Raw genomic sequence first — 23,418 nt, forward strand, 5'->3', positions numbered from 1 at the left:
CACAGCCGCTAGGGACTGAGGGCCGTGAGTTAATTGACGAATGCATATGGGAGGTAGTAGCCATATACTGTACCAGGGTGGCCAATCCTTCTATGGTGAGGCAGTGCACTACTGGCGGTGGTCACCGGTGAGGTCGCACCCCAGGCCTCTTAATGCAGTTCCATCACCACGCTTTTTTTAAAAATCCGGTTGGGAACTGCGCGGCACCGGGCTTCAAAAAATGGACCTCTTGCATGCGAGGCTGATGTTCTAGCCATTACGCGATCGCTGCCTTTTTTATAACACATATCCTGAGTTAAAGACAGCGGTACTGACTGCGCAAAGAAATCGTCTAAGTCACACGAAAGCAGAGACAGAGATACTCGCTGGGGTGACCTTCCAGCCATACCCCCCGAACCAGGAAGAAATTCTTGTAGAAATCTCAGATGCCGTTCGCAGCAAGATCTCGATCTCACCGCTGCCTAAGACACAATCAAAAACAAACAGAAAGCACAGAGAGGAGAGTGCGATGGCTCCGAAAAACATTAAAAAACTAATAAAATGTTTTGTATGTGGATGCTTCGAGATACAATTTTAAACAGTCTGTTGCATCAGTACTTAACAACAATAACAACACGGTGACACGTGCATCGCTGTACACGTTCTTGATCGCCAAGGCGGAATGCTTTGCCATTGCCCTTGCAATCGAAGCACAAGAACAGAGATATAAACCGCAGACTCGTAAGAAGCATGCTGTTTCTTTTTAAGAGGCTGCCTTCCCATAAAAATAAGCAAATTCTTAGGTGGGAGAATAACGAACAAATACAGGCTGATCTGGTGTCCAGGACACGCAGGCCTGTAGGGAAACGAAAGTGCCGAGGCTTTTGCTCGAGGGCTCACGAACTGAGCAGAGCCTCGGCAGTACTGTCAGTCCTTTGAAACACTCCAGGAGGAAGATAACCACCCATCCAGAATGGCCTCTCGCGAAACACTTGGAGACCAGCGAGGCACGCGATAAAAATACAGCGCCCCTCACAAATCATTGGAAAGGGGGGGACACGATTGACCTCTGCAGAATTCGAATGGGAGTCTTTCCCAGCCTTCCAGGTCGTGGGATCGAATCCTGGCTGTGGCGGCTGCATTTCCGATGTAGGCGGAAATGTTGTAGGCCCGTGTGCTCAGATTTGGGTGCACGTTAGAGAACCCCAAGTATTCGAAATTTCCGGAGCCCTCCACTACGGCCTCTCTCATAATCATATCAATCAATCTTTCCCAACCTTTAAAGATGACACAAAATTTTTCCAATGCTGTACCACATTTTGTGGGGTTGCCTAAACCAACCACCAAATTTAGATACATTTTTAGGTCAGTACAAGCTTTCAAACACTTTCGAACAGTGGGAGGCACAGCTCGTAATCTCTGACCCAGAGGTGCAGCTTGCACTTCTGCGTCACGTCAGGCAGGCAGCAGCAGCTAGTGGAGGCCTGGACTTGGGCCCGCACCCATCAAACTCATGACCCCTGTCCCAAACTCTTGCGGATTAAAGTTTTTTCTTCCTTCCTTCCTTAATGCAAGTTAAAAAGCCCCAGGAAGTTGAGCACTCAGGTGTCTGATAGACCGAGTTACCATGGCTTGTTGAACCCCTTAAATCGACCAACCAACCTTTTATTATATTCTTATTCACTGTATGGGGTAGTAATGGAGTGTCTTACTCAACTATCCAAAATGTTTAGTGTTTGGTGTATTGTGTACAGGTTTTACTCTGGCTTTTGTTCTGATGTGTCCAGCTTCTTCGTGGAGTGACAATTGCCTCTGGTGGAGTGCTGCCGCGCATCCAGCCTGAACTGTTGGCTCGAAAGAAAGGCAACAAGTTTGTAATGCCCTCGCCCAAGCACCAGCCCTCTGCACTGCCAATGCGAATTGACAACATGCCTTCGAAATCGCACCAGGCTGCTGTTGCGACTGCAGCTACTGCCAAGCCTTCATCTGCGCCGCCGCCACCAAAGAAAGTTGCAGCCACCGCAGCAAGCAAAAAACAACTGCCGCCGACTCCAGCAAGTCCTGCTAAGGAGAAAAGTAAAGGAAAAGGAAAGGTGCGTTTGATTCCATGCTCTTAACCAGGCTTCCGAATTTGCACAGTTTACACTTTGATTGATATGTGGGGTTTAACGTCCCAAAACCACTATATGATTATGAGAGACGCCGTAGTGGAGGGCTCCGGAAATTTAGACCACCTGGGGTTCTTTAACGTGCACCCAAATCTGAGCACACGGGCCTACAACATTTCCGCCTCCATCGGAAATGCAGCCGCCGCAGCCGGGATTCGAACCCGCGCCCTGCGGGTCAGCAGCCGAGTACCTTAGCCACTAGACCACCGCGGCGGGGCCAGTTTACACTTTATAGAAGACGAAAGATATTGGCAGATAATTTTTATACTTCTAAAAAAAAATGTCTGTCAAGGCCTGCATTATAGAATAATCTCTGTAAGTATAGTACAATGCTCCTTATATGTTTTAGTGGGAGTGTAAAAAATAAACGTAAGGGCTGGGAATTACAAGAGCCAAAAAAACGGGCAAAAAGGAAGGGTCATTGGTGAACTGCATTTAATATTATCTCAGTGCTTATGCATGAAAAAACTTCAGTGTTGCCTTGGTCATTTACTCATACCTTATCAATGCAAAAGTTTTCTTGTGCATCTGCCGTTTCATATCTTTCTAATAACCCTATGTTGCTATAGCCAACACTTGGCTATCAAGTTCTGATAGGTAAATCTTAGTTGTGAGTTAAATATGTGAACCAATTCTGAAGGTAGTATGTGTCTGAGGTTTTTCTCCAGGTCCTGGTTGAGGTCGACCTGCAAGGAATTTGCTGCAAGCAATAATATTTGTATACCTTCACAAGGATGTTTTCAAATAAGTCATTGTCTCCGAGCAATAATTTAGCACTGTTGTCTTAGTGTCCATCTGCTGTGGCTCATAGCAGCCAACCGAACGCTTCGCGAAAGTGACAGTACTCTCAAAAGTGACCAAGAAACATGGGCAGCACAAGAACAAGTGCAGACTCTACTAAGTAATGATGATGGCTCCACATCAACATGACGAAGAAAACAAATTCCAGTCTTAAAGGCCTTACTTTTATAAATTCTTACATTTTAGAACTACATATGTGAAGGGCGCCACCTTCAGACAGCAAATACGAATCTCAAAAATTGTGCTTTTATTTGCAGGAAGTGAAAGTCAGTCAGCACGGCCGCTGTCTTTCTTGATCACTTGGCCGACATAGGCCACCCTTCGTGACGTATCATATGGGAATGGTCCCAGAGTTGCGACATGACAGCAGGGTTTCTATCGCATTTGATCCTATGGGAGCTATGTCAGGACTGACAGAAATCACTATAACGGCATTGGTCACTATAACAGCACAAGATCACAGCTGATTGGGAAGAGCTACACCTTTCTTAATGCATTGAAATTCATTATAGTAAATGTGAAAATGTCTCTTCAGAAAACGTTGCTTCAGGTTTAGTTATTTTGTTTATAATACGCAGCCTCAGCAATTGCTGTCGCCACTGTTCATTTAACACAAAATAAGATGGACTTTTTACTTCCTACAAACATGTTTATAGTATTCATACAATACAGTATCACCCCGCCTCGGTGGTACTAGTGGCTAAGGTACTCGGCTGCTGAGCAGGTTGCGGGATCGATTCCCGGCTGCGGCGGCTGCATTTCTGATGGAGGCAGAAATGCTGTAGGCCCGTGTGCTCAGATTTGGGCACAGGTTAAAGAACCCCAGGTGGTCAAAATTTCCGGCGCCCTCCACTACGGCGCCTCTCATAATCATATAGTGGTTTTGGGACGTTAAACCCCACATATCAAATCAATCAATATAGTATCAGATGCAACAAACACGAAATATACTTAGCATGTGCGCAATCTCATAACAGTGAACTCGAGCCTTTTTGAAATTTCAGGGACTGTAACTTCAGTGCTGGCCATTTAGCAAGCAGTATGAAGTGAATAATATGAAAACTGTGAGACAAAACAGCAACAAAAGTCTAGAAAATGCGAACACAACCGTTTGCGTTCCTGCGCTTTTGAATGTTTTTGTCTAATATCGTCACGCCGTTCTTAATGATAATGCAACTTATTCAACCTTACATTCAACAGTGAACACATAATCGGAACAGATTGGGTGGAAATATTTTGTTTATTTTCAGTTTAGGGCTTATCTTGGCATTTTTAAAATTTTATTACTTCTTTACACCTTTGCGTAATAAACCAGTTGAAAATTGCTTCACAGCTAGGTAGGCAATATCTTTCAGGGAGAATATCCGAGTGAGTGCATATTAGTTGGCAACACTCACTCACACACACACACAAAAAGTGCCCTGTTCCGCGGCTGACAAGCATATGTTTACGTTCACTCCCCCACAGCCGCTGGCTGCAAACGTTGTTGCATCCAGGAGTTTTGACACCACCTTCCCGTTTTATCTTATCCCTTGCTTTTCAAATTCCTAGCTTATCTCTAGTTTTCTTCTAATGCCTGCCTTTAAGCCCTTGGCACCTTTGTCATTAGTTCCGGTTTTTTCCGAACGTCACGTTGTGGGGTCGTGCATCTCCCGTGAGGCCATGTGGAACCGATGTTTGTTTTTATAAAACCGTTCTAGCACCCCTTTCAGTGAAGAAGTTTGGCTGTCTGTGGTCATTTGCGGAATGGCACACAGACTCAAACTTACATCTACAAAGCATGCGAAGGCAAAAAGGTGCCGAAAAGCAGCTGGTGGGCGACAAGATTTTATATTTGAAAAAATATATATATACTGGCAGCCGACACACACGTTAAGAGCCTCTTGCCGGGAGATTGTGAGGAGGGTCGTTTTGGAAATAGCTGTGGTAGGAAAAAAAAAGAAGGCATAAACGATCTGCTATATTTGTCTCTGTTTACTTTTCCCGTTATTTGTTATTGTTGTTTTGTTCTGCCTCCATCTTGTGCACCCAACTTTTGGCTTCTGTGTATATCGACAATAAGACCATCTATTCAGTATTTTAATATTAGCCTCTCCACGGGCACTGGCGAATCCCGATAGCACTTCAGTGCGCTTGTCTTCTGGCAGTCTCCGTCATGCGGTTCTGTCAATCATTACTGTTTATTTGTTCTACGTATCATCAACAAATTCGCAGCTGTGCTCGCTGAAAGGAAGGCACGTGTACTTGACTGCCCTATAGCAGCCATAGCTTTGCGATGTGTAAATATTAAAACGTGGGGGAGGAAGTACCAGGACAGACGTACGGATGATGATGGGTTGATGCGATACGGGAGACTCTGGGACAAAGCGCTTCGTGTTGCGCGTCTCCTTCCTATCTGACAACGACACATTTCCGCGCGCAACTTCTCTTGCCAGGAGAATGCTGAAGCCGAAGTAGAAATGCTTTGCGAGCTGTGTGCGAAATTGATTCACTCGCTGCAAGGCAAACGTGTGCAGACTCACATCACCGATTACTTCAATTAATAACAGATGTCCTGTAATTTGTGAATAAATGTAAGTCTTCTGAAACTTCCCCCTCGTGTGTTAGCTCAATGCACATGCGCCACTGCACAGAGAGCCCTTCGTTTATTTAGCTTTCATTACTTCGAACTTCTTTTATTTCGAACAAATTTTTGGGCCCCTACGAGTTCGAATTATCGAGATTGGACTTAAGATGACATCATGATAATAATACCAGGGACATCAAGTCCATCTTGCAAGAGTAGACTTTAGTATTAGCTGTTTGGCTGCCATACTGGTATGCCATGGCAGCCCTTCAGAGATTTAGGATTGTAGCTTCTAGGCACTTGACATAAGTCAGTAATTTAACTTGCGAATTCTGGGTGTTCGGAACACCTTTTCATGGCACCTCTGGCTCAAGTCACCCACCACAATGTTCAGCACATGGGCATGTTTAGACTGTGTGTCATGTCGGAGAAATATTTCTGGCTACCTTGGTGCAGTGGAAGATGAATGGCAAGGGAAAAAGTTAAGCAGCCTTGTGGGTAGGTAGAATGAATAATAGTTGTGTTTTTGTCTCATGCGCCTTGTTGGCTGTGGGGAATATGGTGATGCGCAAGACCTGCATACCTCTGAACAGATGAGCATTGCTTTACTAATTTGTTGTTGTGCCAAATAATTTAACATTAGTATGAATGTGCATAGCATTTTTGTTTTGAATGCTCTTAAAGAAAGTTTTTGTTCAAAGCAAGGCTAGTTGGTAATCAGCACTTCATGTTGTTTGTTTTTTCATGGGTCCCGTCATTCGCATAGTTTTGCCATATATTCTTGTTCCTTTGTTTTTTCAGGAATCGAGTGGGGCAGAGTCATCACACACAACTGTCACAGTGTTGTCAGAAAAGAAACTTTTTCTTGGTCAAAAGGTAGGGGCCTTGGCATTTTAGTTTGATGTTCAGGTCACTGGCATGCGTAGGTCACCGAACTCAGTCATGAGTCGACTCACTTGGACTCGCTCAGACTCTGTTCGAACTGTGGGTCGAAGTCTGAGCGGGTCTGGGGGAGTAGTATTTTAGTGAGTTGGAGTTCGAGTTAGTCTAATTGAAAAAAATTTTCGTAAATGTGAGTCCGAGTGAGCCCTAAGCAGAAAATATATTTCGTGAGTGAGTTTGAGTGAGCTCCGCAATTTTCACCGACCTATGCAGGTGGGTCAGTGTTAGTTGTTAGTTTACTGTATGCTGTTTCGTTACATTTTATGGTTGCTTGGGATCTAAAGTAGATTGGTCTTGAGGTTACAAAAAAAAAAAGACAGTTTAGTTTTGAAAATATTTGCTACTATGAAGTTCGTTGAATAAACTCTAACTTTTGCAGACAAGTGTGAAGAACTCAAGAGCCTCTAAACCACCTCCAATAGTTTTTTAACATTTCAAGTAAACATCAAGTTCAGAATTCTGTCGCGATGAACATTTCCAAGTTCACTGTGCACCATGGATGCACCACAAAATAAAGAAAGAATCCCGTGCTTCTCTCGGGGACTTTTCGGCAAGCCCGGTACTGGTCCTGACGTCACTTATGTGATTTGGTAATGGCACTTGAGCAGATTCTGTGGAGTGTTTGAGCAAGAACCTGTTGGCGGGCTCCCTGCTCATCTGTCTAGCAAAGCAACAATAACGCCATTCACAGCATTATTAGATTATTGTTATAGCTCGGAAAAGTGTTGCAGGCCCCTTTTCTTTCTTCAAGTGCCAGAGAAATGCAGATCGCAGTTAGCTGATGTAACATGCTTTTTTTTTTTGTAGTGCACTCAACTGACAGCTTTTCGTTCATTGTTGCCAACAGCTCCATAGTTTGAACACCATAGAGAAAGGAAAAGAAAGTCTAGGAGGTAGCCTTGCTTCAATACAGGGGTGCAACAGCTGCACCAATTTGATACCATTCCTCATTGCTGTGCTAAAACCATGAAATTGGCTCAAATCGCGCCATGTTGTGCCTAACTGCCCGACCAGCCTCAAAATTATCTCAAGTGCACTAATTTCAGGGAGCAATTGAGGCCACATTGGCCACCAGCACCATCATCAATCAAGCCAAGCACGTTAATTCTAAACCTTGGTGTAAGTGAGGACCAGATAAAATATACGATGAAGTAAGAAGGCTCATCGGTCCTCTGACTGCATAGGATACCTATCGACTTCAAGACACAAAAAAGAAGCGTTACCGTAGCCACTGACGCCTCGCGGGAAGTATGAATTTTCTAGTCAGCGAACGCAGTTATGGCATGCTAGGACTGTATGCTGTGTTTTCGCACATGAACAAAGTTGACGTGCTGCAAATGCTGTCGTTGCCCTAATAATGGCACGTAAATATTTTTCTGGCTTCAAGTTGTGTCGTCCCGGCGATAGATATCTGGCCCCGTCGCTGGGCTAACGGGCGCACACCGTTGTTACTTTATATGGTCGAATGCGCCTTGCAAGCGAGCCGAGAAGTTGTGCCCTAAACCTAATCCCGCCGTGAAATAAAATTTAAAAGGGGGGGGGGGGGAGTGGAAAGCAGTGTGAAAATTGCTTGGCCTTGTTCTAACCCGAGCAAACAATGCTTAAGCCACCTTTGCTGCTCTACACCAGTGTTGTGCAAAAAAAAAAAAAAAGGTGATATGATCTGGGAGGGGCTGATAGTGCTAGTAAGGGACACTGCACATTTTGTTCAATTACTCATGATGGGTGTGTTCCCCGTATAATTGTGAGTACTAGTATGATAGCTGACGTCTAAAAAAGTTATTGTCAATAATTTAGAGCAGCGAATGACGTTTCTGCTCCCCTTAAAAAAAGAAAAAACTTGGTTTTTTTTGTTTTTTTTTTTTTTTGCCACCCCAACTCCTCGGTTTGACAAATCTCCCAAATTTCAATATCGACAGCTTTGCAGAGCCACATTCGCATTCTCAGTCTCTACCAAAGAATTTGATAGGTATGGCATATGCTAATGAAAACTTTGTTATTGTTTGCTTAGTGGGGTGATTCAGAGTATTAATTTTATTGAAATAGTAGTGTTCATGTTCCATCTGCAAGATTTAGGAGAGTTTAATGTTTTGTACATGTTCTTTTTTTCTAAATGCAAGTCTTCTTTTTTATACTGCTCGAAATTTCGTCTTTGATGATAAAAAGGTTTTTTTTTTTTTTCCCATAATCTGCTTGAGATTTGGGTTTTAGTGCTCTAAATGTGACATTTTGCTGCTCGAAAAATTGCTTCATATTTTATTTTGTCTGTTGCACTTCTGTTCATGTGACAGGGAAGTGAAAAAGTTGGTACCAAGCGAATGACACAGTACGCAGTAGCTCAAACATGCAAGAGGGCATTTATTACTTCTTCTGCAGAACAAATGGTCCATCCAATCAGTGTAGCATGGTGCTGCAACACATTGAAAAGTAGAGAAAGTTTGACTTGCCCCGTCAGGATGCCAAGCTAGTAATGTTCACCACTTGCAGAAACCCTTCGCGAGAATATATGTATAAATATTTTTAACGACACTATAATGCTGGTTAGGACATTGCCCTCTGAACTCTGTTTTTTGAGGTTGTGCATATCTGCCAACTCTTCCGTTTTTCCCGTAAAATGTACGAATTTCGGTTGTGCTTACGATTTCACGAATCTTGCCTAAATTTTCCCAAAAATGTTTGATTTCTGATAAAAAAATAAAATTTGTAAATTAGCGTGGCCTTTGTGATTGGCTACGGTGCATTGCCGAGCTAGTCATGGAGGCCACAAAAACGGCGTTGTGCTATATTCCACCACCAAGAGAGAACAATGTGTATTGGTGTTATCATCACATACATGCCAAGTCTCCCGCATTGTCTAGGAGACTCCTGGATTTCGACCGTTTCTTCCGTTTATATAGTTGCCTTGAAAATCTCTTGGAAATTGAAATTTGTGTGAGAGATCTGGCCGCATTGACAAAAATGCAGGTCAGTCTGTTCCAGGCTTTTTGTGAGCCCACCACATTTTATTATAAATGAATTTAAGAGGCGTTCATCTAAACGTACAGTAGAGTCTCAGTGATGCGAACATGCAGCAGATATGAATTTGTGAAATTCCCCAGCCAAATTCATGTGTCCATTGGGCCAAAACTCAACAATGTTCCGAACACTTTTCTTGATCGCGGCGTGTGGTATGAACTTTAGTACCGAAACCGTCTAACGAAGGCCGATCGAGAGCAGCGTGCTCGAAGCTTCAGAAATATTCGTGAGACCAGCGCACGCACTGTCTTTTACAGTGCGTGTGGTTATCGTTGCCACAACCGCTGTGGACACAACCGCAGTCGTTCGACACGATCATGTATGGAGCCGACATTACTGGCGAAACTTCGAAAGTGTGCGTGCAGCCAATGCTCGTCCAGTCAAAGCTATGGTGCTTTCTGCAAACTCTGTGGACAAAACCACGGCAGTTGCAGTCATAGATAGCATAAAACGACTTAGTTTTGAAGGCACGTGGATTGAAAATAAGAATACCCTTTGCCGCAACGGCCGTGCACAAAACCGCGATCGCGGCGATGCGATAGCGATCGATCTGCAACCTCCGAGGGCACGTGGCTGACGCAGCAATAAATTAAAGGGGGTAAAGACATAAAAAAGGCTAGAAGCGTTTTGGAAGCCAAAGCTTCGACCTGGACTTTCGCGGCAGCCAGCTGCGTCGTCTTGTCCGTTCACGTGTGAAACCATACACGAGTTGTTTTGACGGAAATAGTTTTTTTTTGCTGGTTGTTTTGATGACGGGTAATTTCGGCAGCATTTGCGCTCCCCCTTTAAGACTCGCCTCAGTGGGAAACCCTACCCTCGTGTATTCGGCCACTCCAAGCCATTATGAGACCCGTTGATGTTTGTGCTTGCATTTAGACCACCCCCTCTTGTTTTTTGCAATGCTTTTCTGTTAGTCTTTTTTCTTTTGATGCCAAAAATAGGGGGAAATAATTCAGCGCGTAGATTCGATTTATGACGGGAAAACATGGGATTGTGCATGTCTGTAAAAGCAAATCTATCACAGCTACAAAAAAACGTTGCCACATCCACTATGTGAAATCTCTTTCCCCCTTATGTTGATGTGACATTCTCTTTCATTGTTAAATATCATAGCACTCTCTGGTTGTAAGTGAGCATTGCACATAAAACACCATCCATGTAATAACCTGCAAGTATGAGCTAGTCAGTCCTGCAACATGTCCTACTAACACAAAGCAGGAATTAGTGCTTAAAGGCCACTGATGCTGTCGTTGCCAGCTGATGTAAAACATTCTTTTGCCATTTACTGCAAAATGAAAGAAAAAAAAAAAGTGGTGCGCCTTGTGCATATTGAATTCTCTCGGGCACTGGTGCAGCTCACCGTGATTCAAGGAGACATGGCGAGCGTGACAGTTGATGCAGCCATCCATCCAACCAACGCGAATTTCTCCCTTGCCGGGGAAGTGGGTAAGTGTCTCTTTTCTACTGTCTCCCTACAACTCTTTGCCCTTCCCCCCCCCCCCCCCACCTTTTCTTTTTTTTTTTTTTTTCGTGGTTATGTCAGCTGACTCAAATTTTCATGTAATTTGCTACCAAGTCGTACATCTATAAACCATTGTTGCCTGTTTTACTACTTCACTTCTCTACATTTCTTTGTGGTCATTGCTGTTGACCATGGCATTACTTTTAGTACCAGGCACAATGTGAAGCTGTAGAAATAGTAACTGCAGTTGCGTTTGTGAACTTTTAATATTAATCTAAGAATAATGTGACCGCAATTAGTGTTCATGAGCTGATCAACGTCATCTACATGTGGTGACACTACATATAAAAAGAGTGTAAAAAATATAAATTAGTTCAGGGGATAAGCCTGTTTTGTTTCAAGATAGCAGCAGTTGAAAACAAGTACTGCCTTGTGACCACTGTGTAAATTAAGAACTCAATAAACAATTGTATCAGGCCAGTTGGTATGAATCCATCTTGGTAAGAAGCACAGCCACTATTACACACAACACAAGCGCTTAACTTCAACTAAACTTTTATTGCAAACGTCAGAGTTTATAAAGGGGGTGAAAGAGAAAAAGAATAATAAAAGGTAGACAACAAAAAGCACACGTACCAGTCCCATACATTACTTATCCGTTATTGTCTATCACCCCATCCAAAAAGCAAAGTTCTTTCCGCGTGAGCGAGATAGAGGGTGCACTAACACGCTCAAAATCATCGCGTGTCATTTCCGCAGCTTCTACTATCAAACGGGTTAATAAATCTCTGTCTCGATATAACACGCACGTGTTATCGAAATAAGGCACACAACCGCACTCCTTACAGTGGATCGCCAAGTGACTATTGGTACCCTTTTGCACTTTATTGTGGTGCTCTTTTAACCTCTCATTAATGCATCTTTCAGTTGTTCCCACATAAACAAGACCACATGACAAGGGCACTCTGTAAACAACAGACTGTGCACACTCAACATATTTATTGCGATGCTTAATTTGGTATCCTTTCTTTTCTCTCAAAATAGGACAAGTTTTTTGACATATTCTTGACAGTTTTTCTGGAGCAGACATGACCACTCGAACGCCCACCTTATTACCAATCTTTTTAAGATTGTGTGCCACACCATAGATATAGGGGACAACAGCCATTTTACGCTGCTGCAGGGAAGTGTTACTACACTGCCTATTTTGTTTCTTTATGTCCCTATGTAGCGATTCAGCGACGCCTATAACCATTCATTGCGGGTAACCTGCTGCCTTCAGTTGCAAAACCTGTTGCTCAAAGCTCTTCTTCATGAGGTGAAAACAAGACTTCTTCAACGAATTAAAAAGGCACATTCGTGCAACAGACCTCTTCACTACTTAGGTATGAGCAGAAGAGAAAGGCAACAATGGCTTTTTGCTCCTGGGCTCATAAAGCCAACAAACGTGGTCATCCTGAAATTGCATCGAAAGATCTAGGAACCTGAGCGTATTACCATAGGGCATTTCATGTCTTAGTTTGAGAGGCTGACAAACTGCCTCAAATACTCCAAGTGTCAAAACAGCAACACTTTGAAACTTTTTGGCATCACACTTAAAAAAAACCAAATAATCGCCCACAAACCTGAAGATCTTTAAAACCTTAGTTTCCGACAACCTCTCATCAATCTCATCGATCTAAGTGATCGGAAGTGATCTAAGTGATTGTGATCGGAAGTGACTTGAACCCACGTCGGTGACTACCAATCACCTGCTCATTAGTCACTATAGTGATCACGAATAACTCACTTGGCGCTTGCGTCAGTACCCTCACAACCGCTATGTTGGTTATATTTTGTTACCAGTGATCACAACGTGGATATTTACAGCCACGGCCACACTGTGTCACTAGTGACTCATTCATTTTTTCTACACATCCTGATATTTACCCTTGAATTCCCTGCAAAGCTATTCACTGCACGCATTCCCAAAAATTCTGGATCCCTTTGAAGTCGCGATGTAGTCGAGAATAAATTCGCTGGCGTCTGGATTAAATCGGCTGGCGGTTGGATTAATTTCAGTGGCACTTGGGTTAAAATGACTGGCACTTGGATTAATTTGAGTGGTGGTTGAATTAAATTCCTTGAAGGAATTAACTTCTAACTTGAAACGAGTTGAATCTGCGGTGATCAACGTTCAGGAACGGGTTTCTTTTATTGAAAAAGAAATAAGCCGCTTGCAGGCTCTTGAACAAAAAGTAGTGGTTTTTGAACAATCCTTTGAGGACACGAACGTCCAACTTCTTCAGCTGTCGGCTAAAGTTGACGATTTCGGAAATAGAAGCCGACGAAACAATCTAGTAATTTACAACATCGAGGGAGATTCACGTGAGGATTGGAAATCACTGGAAATCAAAATTAAACAAAACATCTTTGAACAATTGTTAGGCATAGAAGTGAAGTCGATTGAAAGAGTTAATCGGGTGGGGAATACCAAAAAGAACGTCCCTGTCTAGTTATGGACGGGGGCGTATGATTTTGTAGAAAAAACAAGAATTCTATCTGACTGCAGCAAATTGAAAGGAACAAAAATCACTATTTCAAAGGATTTTTCAAAGAAAGTGCGCGACACATGAGGAAAACTTTGGCACTCCGCAGAACAAGAGAGGGCGCAAGGCTTAAAAGTGTCGCTATGTTATGACAAGATGAAAGTAGGTGGGGAACTGTTTGTCTGGGACATGCTTCAAAACAGGAGGGTGAAAATACCAAAATCAGTTGCGCTTGTGCAAAAGCAGCCGAAAAGCCGAGACAAGCAATGACAGCCTTGTACCAAAATCTTGTGAGTTGTGTCACTTAATGCCCGCAGTGTTTTAAACAAGCTATCTCTACTCAAAAGTGTAATACTAAACCATAATCCACACATTTTAGTCATTACTGAAACATGGTTGCGTGATGACATACTTGATTCTGAAGTTGTTCTTTCTTCATACAAATCATCCCGCAAAGATCGAACAACACGGGGGGGGGGGGGGGGGGGGGGGGGGGGGTCGCTATAGCTATTAAAAAGAGCCTTAAGTCTTCTCGTTTAAAAGAGATCATTGATCACAAATGTGTGGTGCAGGGTCAATTACCATGAGAGAAGCATATTTCTTGGCTTAGTGTACCGGCCACCAAACTCTTCCTCTGAATATTTAGAAATTATGCACGATTACATTGCACAGCATACGAACTCATGTTCAAAGAAAATTCTTTGTGGTGACTTTAGTTTGCCCAGAATAAACTGGCCAGACTTATGCCACGATCAACAAGAGAAAGCAACCTCAGAATCGTTGCTACTGACAGCATTCAGTTTTAATTGTCTCAACTAGTATCTTGTGCCACACGTGTTGCAGATTTTTGTTCGTCAGTACTTGACCTCGTGTTTGTTATTGGTTCTATCGAGGACTGTGGTATTAGTGTTTAAGATGGCATATCCGATCAAAACATTATCCTTTCTTGTCCTATAACGCTATCTCAAACAAGAACAAGTCGCACCATTCATTTCAAAGACTATGTGCATGCAGATGACGGTGCCATTTCAGCCCATTTAGCGTCATCCTTTACCAGATTTTGAAAAAATTGACAGTGTAAGCGAAATGTGGTCATGCTTTAAAAATATCGTGAGTAATTGTGAAACATATTACGTTCCTCTGAAAAGAAAACGCGTTGATCGAGAGTATCAGTGGATGACGCACGAAATTATACATCTAAAAAGAAAGATTAAATGACAACGGAAGTGCGGAATATCTAGCAAACTACAGAGACTTATTGTAACGTTAAACAACAAAATCTCCATTACTAAGTCTCACTTCTTCTCGGAAACACTGCCATTTTCATGCGATCAGATCCAAAAAAGTTTTGGCGCTATTTGTCAAGTAAGCATTCCAATATCCCTCAGCTTTCATTGGGCCATCGAATAATCACCAAAGCAGACCAAATAGCAGATAAATTGAACGTTTCTTTTTTTCATTCCGCCTTTACGCATGGGTCTTCTGGAGGAAATTCGCCATCATATTCTTCATTTGAACCTGCGTCAGAAATAAATATAAATCTAGAAGGTCTCCACTGCTTACTACAAAAACTTGATGCCAAGAAGTCCCCTGGCCCAGATAACATTTCAAACACTTTACTTGAAAAATATGCTGAGTGGGTGAGTCAATATTTATATAAAATATACATTAGCTCCCTATCTTCACACACGATCCCAGATGATTGGCGCACGGCTAAGGTCATCCCCATACATAAATCCGGATCTAAAGATGAAGCTACCAATTACCGCCAAGTCTCTTTAACAAGCACGCGGTGCAAAATATTATAGCATATAATTTTTAAAGGTATTATAGCTCACTTAGAGGATAACAACCTGCTCTACTCTTGACAACACGGATTTAGATCTGGCCTGGCAACATTTACACGGCTAGCCAAGATGACCAACAACATTGCAAATGCACTCAACACAACAGGACAAATAGATGCCGCTTTTCTGGACTTTGCAAAAGTCTTTGATGTCGTTTCCTGCCATGACATCATAATGAAAATGCAAGCAATTGGTATTGAACATAAAGCTATTCAATGGGTAATGTCATACTTAAAAAATCGCAAACAATTCCCTTCCGTGAACGACATTATCTCAAGCAGCCTAGACGCCTTGTCAGGAGTACCACAGGGATCCGATTAATGCCGATTCTATTTCTTATCTATATTAATAGTTTTTTTTTTTGCATCGACCCATCTATTCAACTAAGGCTTTTCGCAGATGACTGCGTCGTATACATGACGATAAGTCAAATTGAGGACCAGCTTCACCTTATTAACTCGCTACAAAAAATTCAGGCATGGTGCTCGGAATGGGGAATGACACTAAACGCAAGGAAAACGGTAGCCATAAGTTGTACAAACAAGAAAAAGCCTCTTAACTTTACATACAAATTAGGAAATTTGGAAATCAATAAAAGTAACCAAGTAAAATACTTGGGAGTTACATTAACATCCAATCTCAGATGGGAACCACATATAGTGACTATTCGTGCGAAAGCACAAAGAAAGCTGTCGTTTGTCAAAAGAAGACTAAGGAATGCGCCTTCTAAGATTAAAATTACCGTATATAAGACAATAATTAGACCAGCACTTGACTATGCCGACATAATTTGGAGTCCCCATCACAAATTTCTCATGAAAAAAATTGAGCGAGTTCAAAATTTCGCAGTCCGATTTGTGTTTTCAAATTATTCCTGGCATACCAGTGTTACAGCTGTGCGCAAAAAAGCCGAGCTGTGTTGTCTTGATCAACGCAGAATAATTTCTAAACTTAAATTTCTGTATCATCTGTTTAAGGAGCATTATAAAATATCCGGAACATCTTCTTCAAGTCCTCAGACACTCCTCAAGAACTAACCACAAGAAGACAATACGGCTGCCTAAAAGTCACATTGACATTCAGAAAAACTCTGTTTTCCTATCATCAATAGCATACTGGAATAGTCTACCATTATATGCGGTGGACTGTGAAACGGTAGAATCTTTTGCTCAAGAAATCAGCAATATTTTTTGTTCTGGTTAGTGTATTACATTTTGTATTGTGCTCGCATGTGATATAAATTGTGTATCTTTGAAACTGTTAACAACCATCCAGCATTGAACTGATTTTTTTAATGTTTTAATGAGATAGTCACTTTTGACAGAATTGTAACAATTTTCTGTATTAGTACCACTCCTGCTTGGACCGAAAAGGTCGGCAGTATATTGTTGCGAGAGGAAACGATAGAGAGGAACTCGTAGTGGACGATTGTTTACTCAGCCACAGCAGCGATTCACTTCCTCGCTCTCCTCTTCTGCCACCAACACAGCGTGGCATTACCCTCTTTCTAAAGAAAAAAAAAAGAATAAGAAGCATCGAATGAATGTCGTGGCTCCGAAAAACAACGAAAGGTAGTAAAAAATGTGTGTGTCCATTGAGAAGAAAAAGGACGAGATAAAAAAAAGGGAGCGAGAAATAATTGTACAATTGTCTTGAAGGCAAGTGCCACATCACAAAGTTCTTGACTTGCAGTCAACGCGAATAGTCAGGCTTCATCCCGGAGACATGAACGACATTCGAGGAGCATGGTCTACGAGAACAGTGCAACATGTCTGCTGGGACAACTTCGTAGTTCACTTCCCCGAGGCAATGAAGAACTCGGTAGGGTCCGCAGTACGGACATAACAATTTTTCTGAGCGTCCGCGTTGATTTATAAGAGTCCAAGCCTAGACTAGGTTACCAGGTTCGTATATTACTGCTCTGTGGTGGATGTTGTACCGGCAAGCATCTTGATTTTGCTGCCATAAAATGCTAAAGCGCGCCAGCTGCCGGGCGTCTTCGGCATGCTGAACAAATACATCTGTTTCCGGGGTAATCATGTCCGGCAGAGTTGGTTGCAGCATGGTGTCAAGCATTGTGGTGACGTCTTGTCCGTAAACTAGACGAAAAGGAGCAAAGCCGGTGGTTTCCTGCAGTGCCGTATTGTAGGCAAATGTTATATACGGGAGAATTTCATCCCAATTTTTCTGATCCTTGGCGACATACATCGAAAGCATATCTGCAATCGTTTTGTTAAGGCGTTCGGTTAACCTGTTAGTCTGCGGGTGCTACGTAGTTGCTGTTCAATGCGTCGTGCCGCTCAGCAACAGGATCTCTCTGAGCAACTGTGTCGTAAAAGCAGTACCACGATCTGTGATGACGACAGCGGAAGCACCTTGGCAGAGCAAGATGTTCTTGATAAAAAAGTCAGCCACATCGGAAGCAGTTGCTCGCTGGGCGGCTTGTGTTTCGCAGTATCTGGCCAAGTAGTCGGTGGCAGCCACAATCCAGCGGTTACCAGCTGTAGACTTCGGAAATGGGCCGAGTAAATCTATCCCAACCCTTTCAAAAGGTGCGTGAGGGGGTTGTGAAGGCTGAAGCAGACCGGCTGGTTTCGTCGTTAAATTTTTTCGGCGCTGGCAGGCTGTGCATGTCTTGACGTACTGCCGGACGGTTTTCGTAAGTTTCTGCCAGTAGTATTTGTCCTTGATCCGCGGCAGAGTACGTGCGTAACCAAGATGCCCCGACGATGGCTCGTCGTGACAAGCACGCAAAAAATCATTGCGGAGAGCAGCAGGAACGACGACAAGGTAAATTGTTCTTGTTGAATGAAAGTTGCACTTGTAGAGGATGTCTTGGCATAGACAGAAAGATTACAAATCACGTGCAAACTGACGTGGGGGTTGTGGGCGATGTCCCTCAAGTTATTCAATCAGTGGTTTTAGTTCTAAGTCTTCGCGTTGCTGCTCAGCCACGTTTGAGATGTGAGAATACCAAGGCAGCTGAAGTCTTCATCGTCTTCTGCAGCAATCTCGACGGGTGCGCAGGAAACACAGTCAGCGTCTGTGTGCTTCTGGCCAGACTTGTGAACCATCGTTATATTGAATTCCTGTAACCGAAGGCTCCATCTTGCGAGACGGCCCGAAGGATCTTTCAGATTCGCTAGCCAGCAGAAAGAGTGGTGGTCACTGACGATTCGGAAGGGGCGTCCGTACAAGTAGGGCCTGAATTTCGTTATGGCCCATACAACTGCCAGACATTCTTTTTCAGTCGTCGAGTAGTTCTTCTCCGCAGATGACAACGTGCGGCTAGCGTAGGCGATGACGCGTTCCACGCCATCTTGATATTGCACGAGAATAGCTCCGAGGCCAAGGCTACTCGCGTCAGTGCGGACTTCTGTGTCTGCTTCGGTGTCGAAGTGACCAAGGATCGGCGGCGTTTGTAGGTATTGTTGAAGGTCGCGGAAAGCGTCAGATTGTTTGCGATCCCAGACGAAGGTGACGTCGTCTTTGGCGAGTTGTTGTAGAGTGTCAGCGATTTTAGAAAAATTCAGCACGAAGAGGCGGTAATAAGCACAAAGGGCCAGAAAGCGGTGTACATCATGCTTTGTTCTCGGTATCGGTAACAAAGCAACTGCCATAGCCTTCCCAGGGTTGGGGCGAACACCACTGCTGCTGACAATGTGGCCAAGAAATTTGAGTTACTCATATCCAAAATAACACTTTTCCGGTTTCAGAGAGAGGCTGGCAGTGCGAATAGCCAGAAGAACTGCCTCAAGCCGCTCAATGTGCTGTTCAAAAGTCCTAGAAAAAACGACTACGTTGTATAAATACACTCAACAAGAGTGCCACTTCAGGTCACATAAAACTGTGTCCATCATTTGTTGGAATGTGGCTGGAGTGGAGCACAGGCCAAAAGGGAGAACTTTAAATTCATAGAGACCGTCAGGTGTAATAAACGCTGTTTTTTCTCGGTCCCGTTCATCTACTTCAATCTGCCAATATCCGCTACGGAGATCCATGGAAGAGAAGTAACAAGCGTGTGGCAGGCGATCCAAGGAATCATCAATGCGAGGGAGAGGGTATATGTCTTTTTTCGTTATCTTGTTCAGTTTGCGGTAGTCGACGCAGAATTATAGTGAACCATCTTTCTTTTTAACCAGAACAACTGGTGATGCCCAAGGACTAGTCGATGGTTTAATTACGTCATCGTCGAGCATTTGTTTTTTCACTTGATGACGGATGGCATCCTGCTCCTTCTGGGACACGCTGTAAGCATGTTGGCGCACTGGTTGGATGTTGGGCTCAGTGATAATTCTGTGCTTCATTAGAGGGGTCTGCCGGAATTTCAACGTAGTGGCAAAACAGTCACTAAAGGATGAGAAGAAACTGAGGAGCCTTGCCCTCTTAGGTTCTTCTAATTGACGTTGAGGTGACTAGTCACGTCAGTATCGCAGCTGTTCTCAGTCGAGATCGTCGTAATCAAAGGGAAGGCGTCCAAATCATCCAATGCCTTCAAGTAAGCTATGGTCGTGCGAAATAAAATAAATAAAAATAAAATAAACAAAAATCAAGTTTTGCGTGCTTTCATTGCTTTCACACAGCGAAACCGAAATCATGGAAAGGTGTCGCCAGTGAGTGTTGCCACAGACTGCGCGACACACTGAAGCTCTAAATCAGTCATGTTCATCTTCACCAGGAGGTGGCACAATTATTTCCAATACTTCTTTCAAGGCTACATTTCCCATTGAGCATTCATCATCATTATGGCGTGAAATTTCAAGCAGAGGATTTAAAACGTACCTGTATGACTAACACACTTCGAGACAGAAAACTGCTGTTGTACATGTACGGCAAAGACACTCAAAAGGTCAAAAGAAAATAAGGGTTTCAAATGCAAGTGGGTGAAGCAGGGCTCCACTGACCTCAGCAGCCTGCCGTGCCAGATCGTGGAGTGCCCATTAGGCCTCCTTTTTTTTTGCTGGCGAGTAAGGTCTCCCACTGCTCCGTTTTTAATTTTAGCACTGGCATCTGAGGCGTGTTAATTTTGGGTGGCCTTAATTCACATTTCCTCGTAATGTGAGCAAGAGTTCACTGTCCTCCACACCACGGACAACTACTAGCGTTTCTAGTTGAGTGAAAAAGTTTGGATGTCTTTCTGTGTACTCTTGGATGCCATTAAAAGGTTGCTTTGAGCAGTTAAAAAAATGGTTATAGTGTGTGGTACTTGACCCCTCCACCTTTAGTGTCATGTTCATGAAGTTGTTACCGATTTCAGTTTTGCTTCACATGTTGGCAGCTATGTTGGTGGATCAACTTTGAAGGTAAAGTCATACAAAAAGCTTTTGCTTCAGCTTTGCAAATCAAAATACCAGTCTTTGACTTTTTCTTTGTCATTTTAACAATAGGATAAAGTATAGGATAGTTTTACCATTGGAAAAGTATTCATTGGCCTATATAGTTTGAGAATAAGGGCAGTTTCAGTATTTATCAATGCCACATGCTGTGGTGTGGCATGTCATACAGCATTATTCTGTCTCTTTCCTCAGGCCAAGTACTGGAGAAGGCAGGTGGCAAGGAGTTCCAGCAGGAAGTCAAAGAGCTGCTGGCATCTCATGGGCCTCTGGAGAGTGCTGGAGGTAAACTTTCAAGGCTCTTCTTTTGTCATAGCATTATTCATAATAAACATTTGTTTATGGCTTCATTGCATAAAACAATGGTTATCCACTTGCTAAAAGTTGCAGAGAAGCTTTGAGGAGAAGGAACAAATGAACTGGAGCGCATCCTCATAGTTATGAAATGTGTAGTTTCCAAAGCGCCAAGTGTGCAGTTGCCTTCAACTCCGCCCATGCTGACGTCATATGGAATGGCAATGCAGTTTCAAGCATCAGGTATTCAGTGTGAGCACAAAATTGCAAGAAAGTGTAGAACAATCTTCAGAACTACACTCAGACTTTATTATGACAAAGTTGCATTTTACATGAAAATAAGTTAGTTATATCCAAAAATTCATTATAAAGGTATGTTCCTAATACTATTTTTTATTTACTTTGTTATAACCGATATTTTGTTATATCTGAATTCATTATATTGAGGTTTCGGCATAACAGAAAATCCATCTAAGCAAAGTATGGGGGGTATTATTTGTAGTAATTATGATATGAATGCGAAGAAACTAAAGTGGCCGAAAAGGCAGCTTGCTGTCGGCAGGTACTGAACCTGCGGCCGTCGTGTCCGATGCCCAACCAACTGATATACAGTATTGGCAGTCCTCCCGTTCACTTTAGGGGATATATATGTGCATTTTAAATCTGGGTGTGTTAGTTGGCTAGCCATGACATTGATTGTGGAACACTTTTTTTTTTTTCTGCCTGTTGGTGCCATGTAGCATATGGTTTTATTAGAAGCTGGCAGATGACCAATAATTTCTTGCATGTTACCTGATGGCATCAAGTCTGCCTGAACGAGACCCTCACTATGAATCTAGAAGTGTAAATTTAAGGGCTCATTTTTTTTTGTTAGACACAGTATTAATGAGAATTATCCGACAACCCTACCAAGGAAATTACATAGGATAATTTGCAGTAGTTATGGTATAAATACAAAGAAATTAAAGTGTACCAAACCAAAAAAAAGAACTTGCCGTCAGCAGGGACCGAACCTGTAACCGTTAGATAACATGTCCAATTCTCTAGCAATTGAGTGCCAAAAAGGGCAAAGGTACAGATTGGCAGGCTCAAAAAAATTAGGTACACAGACTGTGTGCATACGTTGGTTTGTGAGAAGCTCATGCAAAATTAGAAACGTGCTGCAAAGCGTCAAGACGCGGCACCAGTGACAGAAAAAGGAAGGAAAAAAGTAGGTGTAGTACCATATATCCACCATCTGTCTCCCATCAAGTTTTTTCTTCCAACTGAAAAGTGGTAGCATCTGCACATCAGTAAAAAAATGTATAGGAAAACGTACAAACGCAAAAGATGCCTTCCCTGTAAGACACACTATGTTTGTGCCGTGCATCGTTGCAGTAGTGGATAGCATCCCTCTCACCTGTGACCAAGTGGGACAGTCGGGACGATTGGGCTCTTTCATATCTTGAAAGCTTGATCGCAACTGCCTTATCTATTTGCTGCACTTCTTCATTTGAAATGCTCAGGCCTGGTGAGAAGCCTGTTGATGTGACACATTGTGTCTTTTAGTAAATTGCGACAGTGGCATTACAGGACTCCTGACACTGAATTTGGAAACTCGAGATGCTCGTTCGTGTTGTTTGAGACTGTTGCATGCATGGCCAGATCTGACCAATTATAAGTGACAAGCATTGCCTATAAAATATTTTAATTTGGTTTTAAAGTAAGGAGGCTGTGGTTTGACGTAGGCAGGGGGCCTCCTCGTGATGTTGCAGAGGTAAAGCAAGCATCGTTGGTGTCGGAGAACATTTGCGGGGTGTGCACAGTACCCCGACTGGCACCTGGCGAGGACTATTGTTTGTCGCCCCTCTTGCTCTGTTGTCGAGCTGCTCTCAAGGGGGTTTTGGCTGCTTATGCCAGAAATGCTTTTCTTTTTTCTGAGGGGACACGCTCATGCATCCACATGGTTTCATTCTTCACCACCCGCGGGTCTCCTTATTTAAAAACGGCGTGTTCAGCATCACTGAAGCTTGAGCGCACGTACTGTCAGGTGCTGCCCCACTTAGGGGTACTAGTTTTGTATGGTATTTAGGTGGGCATTTCGAGCTGATACAGATTCGTTTTCAATTGACGATGCTAGCATGAAATATACAATGCATTAGAGCGTTTATAATTCAATTTGGGCATTACCATACGCAAAGCTACAAAAAAACTGTAAAAAAGTCGCAAACAAAATTCTTGTTGTTAGGGGTTTTTTAAATGGGAAATAGTGCAAAAAAAGTTAATACTTGGTTATGCATCTTTCATATTCAATGCATGTATAAGCATGGGTATTCCATCAAACCATGGATTCTTAGCTCTAAACTGGATCTCCAAAATCCCATTATTGCTGCTCCAGAACTGTAAAAAGCAACTTCATCGCTGTGTATGGCACAGAAAAGCACCTCCTGTATATTAGAAGATGACGAAACATGGCAGGCCTTACAGTAATTTATTTTTAATTG

At 42.9% G+C, this 23,418-nt stretch overlaps 1 protein-coding gene across 1 annotated transcript in view; it reads left to right on the top strand.

Moving 5' to 3' along the window:
• The window catches only part of LOC119161356 (core histone macro-H2A.1), a 46,021-nt gene that overhangs the window by 17,875 nt on the left and 4,728 nt on the right, over positions 1-23,418 (top strand). The window contains exons 3-6 of the mRNA XM_037413792.2: positions 1,767-2,072; positions 6,316-6,390; positions 10,827-10,917; positions 20,837-20,926. Of these exons, the coding sequence (XP_037269689.2) occupies positions 1,767-2,072; positions 6,316-6,390; positions 10,827-10,917; positions 20,837-20,926 (562 nt within the window). The remainder of the gene's footprint in view (positions 1-1,766; positions 2,073-6,315; positions 6,391-10,826; positions 10,918-20,836; positions 20,927-23,418) is intronic.

The sequence above is a fragment of the Rhipicephalus microplus genome, chromosome X, assembly GCF_043290135.1.
Source record: "Rhipicephalus microplus isolate Deutch F79 chromosome X, USDA_Rmic, whole genome shotgun sequence".
Taxonomy (NCBI): domain Eukaryota; kingdom Metazoa; phylum Arthropoda; class Arachnida; order Ixodida; family Ixodidae; genus Rhipicephalus; species Rhipicephalus microplus.